The 14,393-nt window shown below is 43.3% G+C and overlaps 1 protein-coding gene across 2 annotated transcripts in view; it reads left to right on the forward strand.

The window, feature by feature from the left end:
- Nucleotides 1–14,393, forward strand: part of LOC141162205 (cytochrome P450 2K1-like) — a 241,574-nt gene that overhangs the window by 107,785 nt on the left and 119,396 nt on the right. The window contains exon 2 of one of the 2 annotated variants that reach the window (XM_073648057.1): nucleotides 11,927–12,022. The exons of the other annotated variant lie outside the window; for it this stretch is intronic. Coding sequence (XP_073504158.1) covers nucleotides 11,927–12,022 — 96 coding nt within the window. The remainder of the gene's footprint in view (nucleotides 1–11,926; nucleotides 12,023–14,393) is intronic. 2 annotated transcript variants of the gene reach the window in all.

The following is a 14,393-nucleotide window of genomic DNA, read 5'->3' on the forward strand; positions in this document are numbered from 1 at the left end:
CTGCCTGTTGGGGTACTCTGCCTCCTTCCCCCTGTGTGCTGCTGGCCTCGCTCTGCATGTCCTCCTGCCACATTGGGTCAGTTACTAGATCATCCACCACCTCCTCCTCTTCCACTTGCGCACCACGATCCTTCTCTTCACTTCCTGGCAACTGTTTCTTGTCATCGTCCACCTCTTGTGACAAATTGCCAGTGTCGACTTCCTGTGGCCGTGGCTGTTCAAATATTTGAGCATCGCTACATGGGATCTCCTCTTCACAAATCTGGAAATGGACCAGTGAACAGCTCTTCAGAGTGTCCAAGTGTGGGATCAGTTGCTGTCTGACGACACTCGGCATGGTGGGAGGAAGGAGCATCAGGGTGAGGAGGAGTATGCGGTCGAGACTCACGGCTACAAAGATTTGACCGTGTGGAAGACAGACCGGAGGTGGTGGTGCCCAGGTAACTGGAAGTATTATCTGCTATCCAATTAATAACCTGTTCACACTGATCAGATCGCAATACTGGTGTTGTTCTGTGCTTCCCTAGTAATTCGGTCAAGAAGTGGGAGCGAGAAGATGTGGCTGTTAGTTGTGGCACATTTTCACCTTGGCCACGGCCCCGTCCTCTGTACGCACCATCACCAGAACGTTCACTTCCACGTCCCTTGCCACGCGCCTTGCCCATTTCAAAGGAAGTAAAATAGCTTACACTCGCACTATCAATGGAAAAAGGGAAATAGAAAGTAGATTAGAACCGTGGAAGAGGAAAACCACAGTTCTATTTCTCTGGACTACACCCGACTCTTTTAAACAATCTGAAAAATCAGGGAGAAACTATTACTGTTTTTCTTTACGGAAAAAATACCAAAAGCTGGATAATAGAGATTTTTTACTGTGGGACGGCAAAACCACAGTTTTAATTTACTGGTGTACACCAGACTCTTTTAAACAGATATATTGGTGTCTGAACAATAAGGAGACACTATTACTGTTTTTCTTTATGGCAAAAATTGCCAAAAGCAGGATAATACAGAGATTTGACCCGTGGTACTGCAAAACCACAGTTCTATTTCTCTGGCCTACACCAGACTATTTTCAACAGATATATTTGTGTCTGAACAATCAGGGAGACACTATTACAGGGTTTTTTTACGGCAAAAAATGCCAAAAGCAGGATAATAGAGATTTTTTACCGTGGAACAGCAAAACCACAGTTATAATTTACTGGTGTATACCAGACTTTTTAAAATATATATATTTGCGGCTGAACAGTGAGCGACACACTCAAACAGTTTTTTTTTAGATACAAATGGCCCAAAAGTGGATAATACAGAGGTTTGAACAGTGGAACTGCAAAACCGCACTTCTGTTTCTCTGGCCTACACCAGACTATTTTTAACAGATATATTTGTGTCTGAACAATCAGGGAGACACTATTACAGTTTTTTTTTTTTTTAACGGCAAAAAATGCCAAAAGCAGGATAATAGAGATTTTTTACAGTGGATGATCAAAACCACAGTTATAATTTACTGGTGTATATACCAGACTTTTTTAAATATATATATTTGCGGCTGAACAGTGAGCGACACACGGAGCTGGAATATTTAGGCAGATGGTCACGTGACCGCAAAACACAAGATAGAAAAAACTAACAGGAGGGTTCTAACAGTAATGGTTTTGGCACAGACATGTTACTTCTGGTTAGTGGGGTAGTGTCTTTCAAATTGATTTTCAAATGTAATAACAGGATACAGCCTATATCAGAGTCAACTTTGGAGAACGCATGACACTCTTCTCTCAGCATCTGTTTTGCTCCCGCTAGATCTTCATCACACAAGTGTTCCAGGGATATTGGGGGATCCCAGGACCCTGAGGTGGGTTGCGCAATTTCCTCCCCAGGTCAACTCCAGTTCCTTGGTGGGGAAACTGAAATCACTGTAGACCCCTAGGCTGGTCTCACACTGGCTGGATATACCATTTTAACGGTTTCGATGTGACCTAACACAGTCTTTGGATCCAGTCTAATTTCGTGTTTCATAATATTCATCACTGGTACTGTTACTCAAGCAAACCCACCAGTAGGAATCGTAAGCACAGTCTCACCTTGAACTTGGCTTTCCGTAAGTTCTGAGGAGTCTTTTGGCACGAACAATCTTTTCTGGACTTTTCTTTCCATTTCTACCCAAATTCCACAGCACACCCCCACCATTTGGTTTGCAGGGATGATGATTGGGCGCAAGCCTACCTTGATTTCTTTTAGGTCCATTGTATTCTGTGCTTTCTTTACTCTATGAATCACGTTTTCCACCATGGCATTGGGTATGGCGAGCGATGTGGCGATTGCATCCACAACCAGCGCCCTTGCCTTGTGTTTTTGATGACCTCACTGATTACATTATAACTCAGGATAGGATCCTCTGCCACATTCTGATCACTGGTCACGAGTAAAGGTACCAAAAGATCGATAGTGCTGCTGTTCTTTGTGGCCCTGAGTTGGAAAGTCACTTCCACCCAGCCTATGAAAAGGATTTCAGTCTGGTTGATGGCTTTGCCGCGGAGCTCCACTGGTCCCAAGAGTTCTTTTAGTGACCGAAGGCAAGTGTGTGGCAGGTAGCACCTTCTCCATTCTTCATTTAAAAGGCTCGCTTGGGTTCCTGTGTCCCACAGTGCTCTTACTAGGAGTCCATCTAGCTGGCACTGCATAAAACACCTTTCACCAATTAGGCTGATGAGGCTATCTTTACTGACCGAGGAATCCTCCTCCCAGGAGTACATCGTTTGACCTCCTTACTGGGCATTAAGTAACTGATGCCCCTGTCTCCCTTGCAGCTGTTGTAGATGAGAACACACTTGGGGATAGTACTGATGCAGCTGTTTTACCTCATGAGCCGTTCTGGGGTTTGGGGAGATTTGGATTTGCTTCTGGGACCTCCTCCGTGTTGTGGTTACCAGTCACCCCACACTGGTAACCTCCTGCCTTTTAACCCAAACGAACATGACCATTGGCATTCCTTGGCATAATGCCCTTAGTCACCACATCTTAGACAGTGGACACACACTGTACTTTGATTTGATTAACTGCACGCTTCACAAGCCGGGTATCTTCAGTTTTGGAACCCACTCCTGGGTTTGCGGGATACCGATTCTGGTCTGGAACAAATCAACTTTTTCACCTCAATCAACTCGGTTCGCAGTTCTCTTATTACTTCCTCCCAGTCAGCGCTGACGGTCCTTTTTTATTGTTGGTGATTTAAGGTTTTCTCTCGGAGGTTGCACTGGAGAGTCTCTATGATGATCTTTGGACTGGCCACCGGGGGTCTCCAACTTCAACTGACTCATTTTGGTGATTTTAGGAGCAGAGCCTTTCTTTAACTTCTGTTCGCTCTCTGACTCCAAACTAGCAGCCTCATTCATTTTTTTGAATTAGGACTTCGTCCAAAATGCCAGGATCTTCTAGGTACTGTTTCAGCTGCAACTTGATATCTTTGCTGATTAATCCCATTCCCAAAGATCTCAAAACCTTCTTCTGGACTAGTCCAGCAACAAACTTCTCTTCCGCTTCTACTTCTCTGGATGCAAACAACAGTTTATCCTTCAGTTCAATTGCTCTGAACAAGAAACTTTGGGGTGATTCATTATTTTTCTGTGAGAGGTTAATGAGTCGGTGGAACAATTCTGAAGTACTCTCTTCTTTATAGTGCCCTTTTAAAATCATCTTCAGCTGTTGCAAGGTCAATTGACTTTTCATTTCTAGCATACTATGGAGGTTCAGTCCTGGGCTGATCTCTTTCACCACCTCCCTCAACGATCTCATCTGGTTGGTGTGCTTTGGAAATCTGTTCTACTGACATCTTTACATGTTCTGCTACTGTTCTCAATTCTTCACAGGTTAACTGAAGAAGCAGCTCACTAATTCTGTCCATTTGTATTTCCACATCTATTGCTGCTAGTGAGTTTTTCATTAGGGCTGGTCCCCTTTAACTGGTGTAGCAGAGTTGAGTTGAGGTGCTGTGCTGCTGTGTTTTTCCAGACACTTTTCATATTCTCCCTTTACACGCTAATTCCCATTCAGGATTCCCAGTACAGGCCACCAATGTTATACACACGCCACCTAAGTTCAGATAGGGGCAAGACCGGTTACATGAATTTGTTGGAATCCTGGGGGAACCATTACTCAGGGCGACCGTAGGCTGCAGCTTCTCTCAGGCACACGATAGATTCAGTTGCTGACCAGACACATCTGACAAGAGTCTTCATAATAGGTAGAACAGTAACATTTAATGAGGCACGGCCAGTGCAATGCAAATATCTCTTTGAGCAACAGGCTCCAGTAATAACAGTACAGTCTCTTCTGCAGCACAGCAGTACACAGTCTATTATCCGGTAGCACAGTACAGCACAGTTTTAATGCATACACAACCACAGGCTTTTCCTTCACAAGGACTCAATAATACACATCATTCTTTACCCTGCATGGAGATGGAGGGGGGGAAGGGTGTGATGATGGAGATAATCTCTATAACAGGCTTCCTTCCACTCCTTATCTTCCTGGCTGATAATACTCCACACTGTTAGCTCAGGGAGTCTAACTGACCTTTGTTTAACTTCCCTCCTGACCTGAATTCTGTTCTCTTGCCTTCTGTGAGATAGAGATCATAAGCCACCATTCTCTTCGGCTCCAGCCAGACATTAAACAACTTCCCCACAATCCCCCTGGGGCTCTGCTAAAACACCCCCCTTCTCCTGTGGCTGTGTTAACCCCTCTAATTGCTGGATGCTTCTGGAGCACAACACTTCCTGTCTCATGTGCTTGTGTTACTTGTAATAGTTGCTGAATGCTTTTAAAGCAACAGCACTATTTCTGCATGTCACATACTGGATGTGATATATTATGTACAGGAATATACACTGTACTGATCACATACAGATCATACAGAGCAGTATAGTACGTGATGTCCTATAAGTTCAGGCTTGAACAATCAGAGCAGGATCCTCTATGCGATGTCTGTGGTCTCTGCTATGGCTCAGTGTCATTTATTGCAGGACTCTGAATTTTCCTGCAGATCTGGTGACGCTGGAGCCGATGACCTGGCACTAACAGTGCAACCTGATCTGCAGCAAAGGTCAGACTCCTGCAATAACTCACACTGAGCCCCAGCAGAGTGGCCGCCAAACTGAAACTATGGGATCCTATGTGATCTAATCAGGTGAGCAGCATCCTGCAGCTCCCTCCTCACTCTAAACATCCTGCCCCAACCTCATTTACCGCCATTCACTGAGGACTGATCCACCAGCTCCTCTCCGGCAGGATGAAGCAGATGCAGGCACGCTATGTGACATCAGCTCTGGAGACGCAGCACATAGCGTGAAGTGCAGGGGGCGTATTTGCCTCCCTGTGATGTGGCCGGCCGGAGTCTAAAAAGTACAGTGTGGCCCCCCTGCCAAACCCGTCCCTGCCTCCGCCAGTGGCGGCACACAAAACATTACAATGAGGGCAATCTGGCCATGGGCCCCCAGGATTGCCCTCATTATAATCCGCCTTTGATCTCAGGACACAGACTCCCACTGATCTGCAGGCATGTAAAGTGCCTGAAAAATATATAAAACATACTTAATAATGATGATACTCTTTAAATAGTTGATAATCAGGATCCCTGTTTATAGCTGTGACCACAGCTGAACTCCAAAGAAATTGGTCTAAACTCAAAACTCAATAAATGTGCTGATTCATCACAAGCTGCTGAACTGAGTTTCATCAGATACAGTTTTGAAATCTCCTCACTGAAGTGTGTTTGGACTTTATCAATGAATAAATATGCAAGTGGGTCATCAGTTGTGGGTGTCTTTGACCCTAAACATGGCTCACAGGATGGTGCAATTATAGACAAAGAAGGTTAAACTTACAGCTTATTTAGTATGAGGTCGGACAGTGTAGAATTTACACTCTTTGAGAGCACAAGCCTAATGGATGGAGAAATAGGAATATTCTTTTTTACGCAAACATCAGATCACTTGCAATCACAGTCAAACTACTCAGGGCTTCCAGGGAATTCTTATGGAATGCCTTGCACCGTTTTACCTGTGTAATACACAACTTCTTATTTCCTTTAACTGTTTTCAATACTTCCCCAGCTTCATGCACTCAGCAATAAATGTGTCTTGTTGGAAGCTTATCTTTATAGGCCTTTTTTAAGTGACATTATGGTTTGAAAATATAAATCTGTCTGTACTATTCAAATAAATGTTCATATACCTAAAAAAAATTATGATATTTTACAGCTTTCTGAGAAGTATGGCAAAATATTTACTGTGCATTTTTCATCCAAGAAAATGATGATACTTGCTGGATATAAGATTGTAAAGGAAGCACTTGTTACACGAGCTGAGGATTTTGGAGAATGGGCGACTTCTCCAATCTTCAAAATTGTCTTTAATCAACATGGTATTTATAGAACTATAATAGAACTATAAAACTATAATTTGTGCAATCTATGAATCGTAAAATCCACAATGGTGACCTGTTAGGGGAGAAGAATACTAGAGATTATTCTGATAATTGAAGATTCACTTAAAACATCAACAAAGGTCATTTATGAGCAAATATTATGAATTGAAGAAGACTTTAAACACCTACGCCAACTCTTAGAAGTTGCATTATGGCTGCAGAAAGTCGTAGTTACTATTGTCTATACTTCTGTATTCTTCTTACTCCTACTTCATCATAATCATCATGATTCTACTTCTTTTATCTCATTCGTTTGTCTTTTTATTTTTTGAAACAAAAATAATACGCGGTACATTAAAATGAACCTGTAGATATTTATTGAACAAATCCAGGTTAACAAACAACCGAACATTTTTTGTCAGTTTTAGGGTGAATATGAACAACAAAGACCAAAAAGAAAAAGTGAGGGGAGGTGCTTTGGCCAGTCCTAGAAAGTAGCCAGTAGTCCTCTTTTTTACGTTTATCTACCTTCTTCATCTCCTACTTCTATGCATCATTCATCTTCCATTTCCTTCTTCTCATTCATCTTCCTTATCATCAATTTTATTTTTCTTGTTTTCATTGATTTCATATTTCTTCTGTTTTTATTTTCTTTATCTATTCATCTACTTAATTATTATCTTCATCATTTTTATAGTATCGACATCATTTTCTCCTTCTCGGCTTCTTTTCCATCTCCTTTATCATCACTTTAAAAATCATCCTCTTCATTACTCTTCCTTCACCTTTTTCTTCTCCATCGTTATCATTATCATCTTCATTCTACTTTTCTTCCTTCCTCGTTTTTTCTTCCTCATTTATCATCTTCTTCTCCAACTTTCTTCTTTAGTTTTATCATCATTTTCTTCATTCGTCCTTAGTTCCATTTCTTGTTTTTTTTTCTTATCCTCCTTTTGCTCCTTTTTTGTCTTTACTTTCTGCATCTTTTCTGTTACCATCATCCTTTTTCATTCTCATTAATAGTATAAATATTATTATGTTTGACAACTCGGTGGTCAATTTACATGTATTTTCTTATTTGTGGGTATTACTTATAAATGCAAATTTTAAGTCACAGATTTCAACATCTTTAATTGCTAAGGAAACCACTTGTTGGATTGTTTAGATTACACATAGTAACATAGTAATGTAGGTGGAATAAAGACCTTGTTAGAATCTGCTTCTTTGGGACCATCCGCCATTTTGTTGTGGTTTTCTGGTTGTTGGTCTTTTTCACCTGGTGTTGGTTTTGACTAACGTCAGGTGATTGTATCACCCTTTATTACCCAGCACCTGCCTCCTAGTCCTTGCCGGACAACAGTGTTTATTCGCTAGAGTTCTGGCTAGGAGGTTTGGTAGTAGTACTTTCTGTGTTTAGTTTTGTGCAGTTCTCGGATCCTCTAGTTCTTCCTGCTGAAGTTTCCTTTATTCCCTTTTTTGCTTCTGCAGTTTCCTCTAGTTTCTTGTTAGGAGGTCACCTGTTTGTTTTTTCCCAGTTCTTAGTTCTTTCAGGGTCTCCTTCCCCACCTCCTTTAAGTCTTCTTTTGAGTTTAGTCTAGGAAACGTTGGTGGGTCTATTCGCTAGGAATAGGTTGCCAACTCCACCGTAGGGCTTCAGTCTAGACCTAGTGCAGGGACAGCTTTTCCCCCTTCTTCCCTAGTGTGGAGTTGCAGTTTTGTATCAGTTTGTCCGGCCCAAAAAGAATATATAAAAAAAAAGATCCTCATCCCGATTCCTTCAGTGTGAACAGCGTCCAGGAGCTTGCTCAGAACCTGCAAGGTTTAACTTTGGGAGTAGCCAGTCTGCAACAGCACGTGAGTAATTGCCCTGGAGCACGCCCTGATGAGTCGAAGGTAGGATTACCTGAGTTTTTTTCTGATAAACGGCAGGAATTTTTTATGTTGAAAAATGTATGTTTACTATATTTTCGGCTTATATCTGGGTCCTCAGGGAGTGAATTACAGCGTGTGGGGATTATTATGTCTTTATTGCAAGGCGAACCCCAAATCTGGGCATTTTCTTTACATTCTTATTATTCTTGTTTGACATCAGTAGAAGCATTTTTTACTGCTTTGGGGTTGTTATATGATGATCCTGATCAGGTCATATCAGCTGAGGCAGAGCTCAGACGGCTTAAACAGGGTTCTGGTGAGGCTGAGAGGTATTGCACCCTGTTCAGACGATGGTCCACAGAGGTCAGATGGAATGACCCAGCACTCAAGAGTCAGTTTCTGGCCGGTTTGAATGAAAGGGTTAAAAATTTGCTCATTGCATATCCTGCACCTGCCACTTTGGAAACAGCTATGCAGCTACCTATCCTTGTGGATAGAAGATTGAGAGCCTGGCAGAGTGAAGAGAAGGCTCTTTTAATGTTGGACCCCGTATCTCAAGAAAGTCACGCCGATACAAGTTGGGGCGATGTCCTCCTGTTCCAGGAGACGGAGAGGAGGTTCTCTGGGAGGCTATGTTTGTATTGTGGTAAGGCTGACCATTTTATTAAGCAATGCGAGGCTCGTATAAGGAAGGGTCAGCAGGAGCAACTCTCCTGTCCATATAGCATTTTTACGTTCCGCAGGAGTGTTTTTATCTGGTAATATCGCCTACCATGGTCATTCCATTGATCTTCAGGTAATGGTTGATTGTGGTCCTGCTCTTTATTTGATTGATCAACAATTTCTAGCCAAGTATAAGTTTGTTTCTGAACCTTTGTCATCTCCTTTCCCTGTTGTGGCAATTGATAACACTCCCCTGGAGCATGGGCGCATTTCTTGGAAGGTCTCCCGGTTTCCACTAATTATGAATATGGAACATAAAGAGCATATAGACTTATTTGTACTTGCTAATTTGCTGGCTCCAGTGGTCCTGTGTTTACCCTGGTTAAGGGTGCACAATCCATTGTTGGACTGGTCGTCTAGTGCTATTAGGTCCTGGGGTCAGGGGTGTTATGGTAAATTCTGTAATGTTCACATTGCTGCAGTTTTGAAGAGGGAGCTACCCGAAGCCATTCAGGATTTCTGGATGGTATTTTAGGATGTTGAGTCGCAAGCTCTACCCCCCCATAGAGAGTACGATTGCGCTATTGAGTTTGTCCCAGGTACTACACTCCCTAAGAGTCGTTTATTTAATCTGCCGATTTCCGAGAGGGAGGCTTTGAAGGAGTACCTACAGAGTAGTTTAGCGGCAGGTCATATAAGACCCTCTAAGTCCCCTGTGGCTGTAGGATTCTTTTTTGTTAAAATGAAGGATAGGGGTCTTAGGCCGTGTTTGGATTTTCGGGAGATAAATAAGATAAATAAGATCACTGTGCGCAATCCTTACCCGTTGCCGCTGATTCCGGATTTGTTTAATCAACTAACCGGAGCGAAGAGGTTTTCTAAGATTGACCTTCGAGGGGCATATAATTTGTTGCCGGTGAAGGAGGGCAATGAATGGAAGACAGCTTTTAAGACCCCGGAGGGTCATTTTGAATGTCTGGTGATGCCTTTTGGCCTTACAAATGAGCCTGCGGTTTTTCAAAGTTTCATTAATGACATTCTGAGGCCGTTGATCGGTAGGAGCGTTATTGTTTATTTGGAAGATATTTTGATCTATTCACCCGATCTGGTGTCGCATTGGCAGAGAGTCCGCGAAGTTCTACTGATTTTGAGTGAAAACACTCTCTTTGCTAAGCTAGAGAAGTGCGAGTTTGCGGTTCAGAAAATTAGTTTTTTGGGGTACTTTGTCTCCGGTGATGGGTTTGAGATGGACCCAGTGAAAGTTCAGGCAGTAATGGAGTGGCCTAGGCCTGAATGTTTAAAGTCCATTCAGAGATTTTTAGAGTTTGCTAATTATTACAGAAAGTTCATAAAGAATTTTTCTGTTATCGCTAAACCTATAACTGATCACAACAAAAAGGGTGCTAATACGGTCCAATGGTCCAATGGGACAGTTAAGGCTTTTGAGCATCTCAAAGAGAGGTTTAGCTCTGCCCCTGTTTTGATCCAGCCAGATGAGATCAAGCCATTTCTGGTAGAGGTTGATGCCTCATCAGTAGGGGTGGGGGTAAGGATGGGGTGCATCCCTGTGCTTTCTTTTCTTAAAAATTCTCAGAGACGGGGCTCAACTATGATGTAGGGAACCGAGAACTGCTGGCAATTAAACTCGTGTTCGAACATGGGCGACAATTTTTGAGGGGGCTAGACATCCGCTACAGGATTTTACTGATCATAAAAATCTGATATATCTGGATGCTGCTAAACGTTTGAATGCCCGTCAAGCTAGGTGGGCACTGTTTTTTGCCCAGTTCCATTTCTCCCTAACATATATTCTTGGGACAAAGAATGTTAACGTGGATGCGCTGTCTCGTAGTTTCACTCCAGCAGTTAATACAGAGAAGGAGGAATGTATTTTGCAGGGGGGGGTGGTGGTAGCAGCATTGGGTTCCGAGTTGGATAATAGCATCCTGGGGGCCCAGAATGCTGCAACAACAAACACTTCGTATGGTAAATTATTGGTGCCTAGAGCCTTGAGGAGAGTTTTGTTTTCTGAATGTCATGAGTCTCGGTTGGCGGGTCATCCAGGGATTTCGGAAACTAGAAGGTCGATTGGTCGAAGTTTCTGGTGGCCTGGGTGGCAAAGAGAAATCGTCAAGTGGGTGCATCAGTGTACTGTGTGTGCTAGGTAGAAGGGCTGCAGGGCTGCTGTGCCCTTTGGAGGTCCCTAGTTCGCCATGGACGCATCTTGCTATGGATTTTATTACTGATCTGCAGTTCTCTGAGGGATTTTCTGTTATCTGGGATGTTGTGGATCGGTTTAGTAAGATGTGCCATCTGGTCCCATTCAATAGACTACCCTGCGCCAAGACTCTAGCAAAGGCATTTGTGAAAGTGATTGTCAGGCTCCATGGTGTTCTCACGGACATTGTTTCCGATAGAGGACCTCAGTTTGTGGCTCGCTTTTGGCGTACTTTCTGTGACAGTTCAAAGGTTCATTTGTCATTCTCGTCTGGGTTTCATCCGGAGTCCAATGGACAGACCGAAAGGAAGAACCAAGACGTTGAGCAGTTTTTAAGATGTTTTGTAGCAGATAATCAGGAGATGTGGTCTGAATATCTACCACTAGCTGAGTTTGCTCTTAATAACCATACGTCTTCCTAGGCTGGGTGTTCTCCTTTTTTTTGGTGTACAGGGAGGCATCCATCTTTCGGCCAATTTTCTAAAATTAGGGCGGCGTTGCCTGAGGAGGAGAGTTTCTTGGAAAATTTGGAAAGGGTTTGGACCGGGGTATGCCATAATCTTAAAAAGGCGAATAGGAGGTCCAAAAAATAATTTGACAAGTAAAGAAGGGAGACTTTGTTTGCTGTTGGGGACATTAATGATAAGACAATACAAGGATGTCCAAAAGAGTAAATTCCTGGAGGTTATATAAATAAAGGGGTTTACATACATTAATATTACATATTGGTAATATTTCACCCAACAGGATTACGGACCACGTAAACCAAGGGGACAGTCGGAAAAAACAGACAAGAAAAGGAGGGGGAAGAAACTGACCATGAAGTCCCAGACATCAAATAAAGTGAAAAATTATTTATTTATTAATTACAGGTGACAAAAAATGGATAGCGGACAATATACATGATGATAAAAATATTAAAAACATCTAAAAACAGGGGTACATATCCGGGTTATATGTAGAAGAATTCATGTTGGGAACAGACAATTAATAAATAGAAAATCTAATCAATAGACCACAAATCTACTATATAATTGTCTTATCCCATCTGTCTGTCTGTCTGTCTGTCTGTCTGTCTGTCTGACTGTCTGTCTGACTGTCTTTCTGTCTGTCCTGGAAATCCCGCGTCGCTCATTGGTCCAGCAGCGGCCAATCAACGCCGCGGGATTTCTGAAAAAAGATGGCGGCCGTTAGCGGCTCATCTGGCGGACGGAGGTCAGCAGCGATGCAGCGGAGAGATGAGCGGTGCTAGCAGCACAACTACCCCGACCGGCGCCGCTGACCTCCATGCGGCTAATGTCGGAAGATCAGCGGCTTGGCCCGCTGATCTCTCGACAGCAAGTGTGAACAGAGGACCGGGGAGCGGCGCCGCCAGTCGGGATGCTTCTGCTGCGAGCAGCCACTCATCTCCCGGCTTCTCGCAGCAGAAGGAGCCGCACAGGCAGCGTCGCTCCCCGGTCTTCGCTAATACGGAGCCGCACAAGCAGCGCCGCTCTCGGGCCCACACTAATACCAGGGGAGGAGTCCTGAGGAGATAATTTGCATATTCCCACTGCATTTTGGGGTAAGTGAAGAGTCTCCGCGAGCTCAAAGAACACTGGATTTTGGCTGTTGGAGCTGAAAAGAGGACATCGGTAAACCAGGGGAGGAGTCCTGAGGAGATAATTTGCATATTCCCACTGCATTTTGGGGTAAGTGAAGAGTCTCCGCGAGCTCAAAGAACACTGGATTTTGGCTGTTGGAGCTGAAAAGAGGACATCGGTAAACCAGGGGAGGAGTCCTGAGGAGATAATTTGCAAATTCCCACTGCATTTTGGAGTAAGTGAAGAGTCTCCGCGAGCTCAAAGAACACTGGATTTTGGCTGTTGGAGCTGAAAAGAGGACATCGGTAAACCAGGGGAGGAGTCCTGAGGAGATAATTTGCATATTCCCACTGCATTTTGGGGTAAGTGATTTTGAAGCTTTTTTTTTAGGCTTTTTTCACTGTTTTCAGAACATTAACAATAAGAACATGGAAGAGTCCAGGAGCCATTTGGTGAGCTGCATATCCTGCTACATGTTCACAGACTTGCCAGTGGAAAAGCCAAACTTCACATGCCAGAAATGCAAGCTTGTGTCCTTGTTGGAGGAAAAGTTGCGAAATCTAGAAGAGAGGTTAACGACCTTGAAAATCATTAAGGAAGGTGAAGAGTTCTTAGACAGAGCAGAATTATCTCTTCATGATTCAGAAAGAGAAGAAATTCGAACTGCACCTGACGAAACAGAGGAATGGAAGCATGTGACCCACAGAAGCAGGAGGATCGAGAGGCAGTCAGCACCCATACTGCTCTGGAACCAGTACCAGGCTCTCACGCAGGAGAACCATGAAGAAATACAGCAAAATAAGACTTTGCCAGCAATGAATAACCTTGTAAGCCCTCAGAATCCTCCTGGATGGAGAAAGAAGAATGTTGTGAAGAAAAAACGGAGAGTGGTGGTCATGGGGGATTCCCTGTTAAGAGGAACAGAGGCCGCTATCTGCAGACCAGACATAACCTCAAGAGAAATGTGCTGTCTTCCAGGAGCAAAAATTAAAGATGTGTCTGACAGGATATCAAGACTCTTCAGACCTACAGATCACTACCCATTCCTGCTAATACATGTGGGGACAAATGACACCGCAAGAAAGGACCTGGAATCCATCTGCAGTGACTTTGAAGACTTAGGCAAGAAAGTGAAAGAATTGGGAGCGCAGGTGGTCTTCTCAACAATCCTCCCAGTGGATGGCCATGGAACAATGAGGTGGAATAAGATTCTACAGGTGAACAACTGGCTACGTCGATGGTGCCGTCAACAAGGATTTGGATTTCTGGATCACGGAATGAATTACCTATACGATGGACTACTTGCTAGAGATGGGGTGCACCTTACGAAGACTGGAAAACATGTATTTGGAAGTCGCCTTGCTACACTCATCAGAAGAGCTTTAAACTAGAACAATGTGGGAAGGGAAGCAAAAGGCCCGAAAAAGCCATACAGCTGACAAATACTATTGAGATCTCTGCTACTGGAAGTGGAAAGGAAGAACAAAGACAAAAAAATCTAAATAATAAAAATATGGGAGGAAGAGAAACCAATCACAAACTAAAATGTTTTTATACAAATGCACAAAGCATGGGCAACAAACAAGGAGAATTGGAACTACTAATGCAGGAAAAGGAATATGATGTCATTG

Source organism: Phyllobates terribilis, unplaced genomic scaffold (assembly GCF_046119375.1).
Source record: "Phyllobates terribilis strain yellow unplaced genomic scaffold, ASM4611937v1 Scaffold_9__5_contigs__length_417890890, whole genome shotgun sequence".
In the NCBI taxonomy this organism is placed as follows: Eukaryota; Metazoa; Chordata; class Amphibia; order Anura; family Dendrobatidae; genus Phyllobates; species Phyllobates terribilis.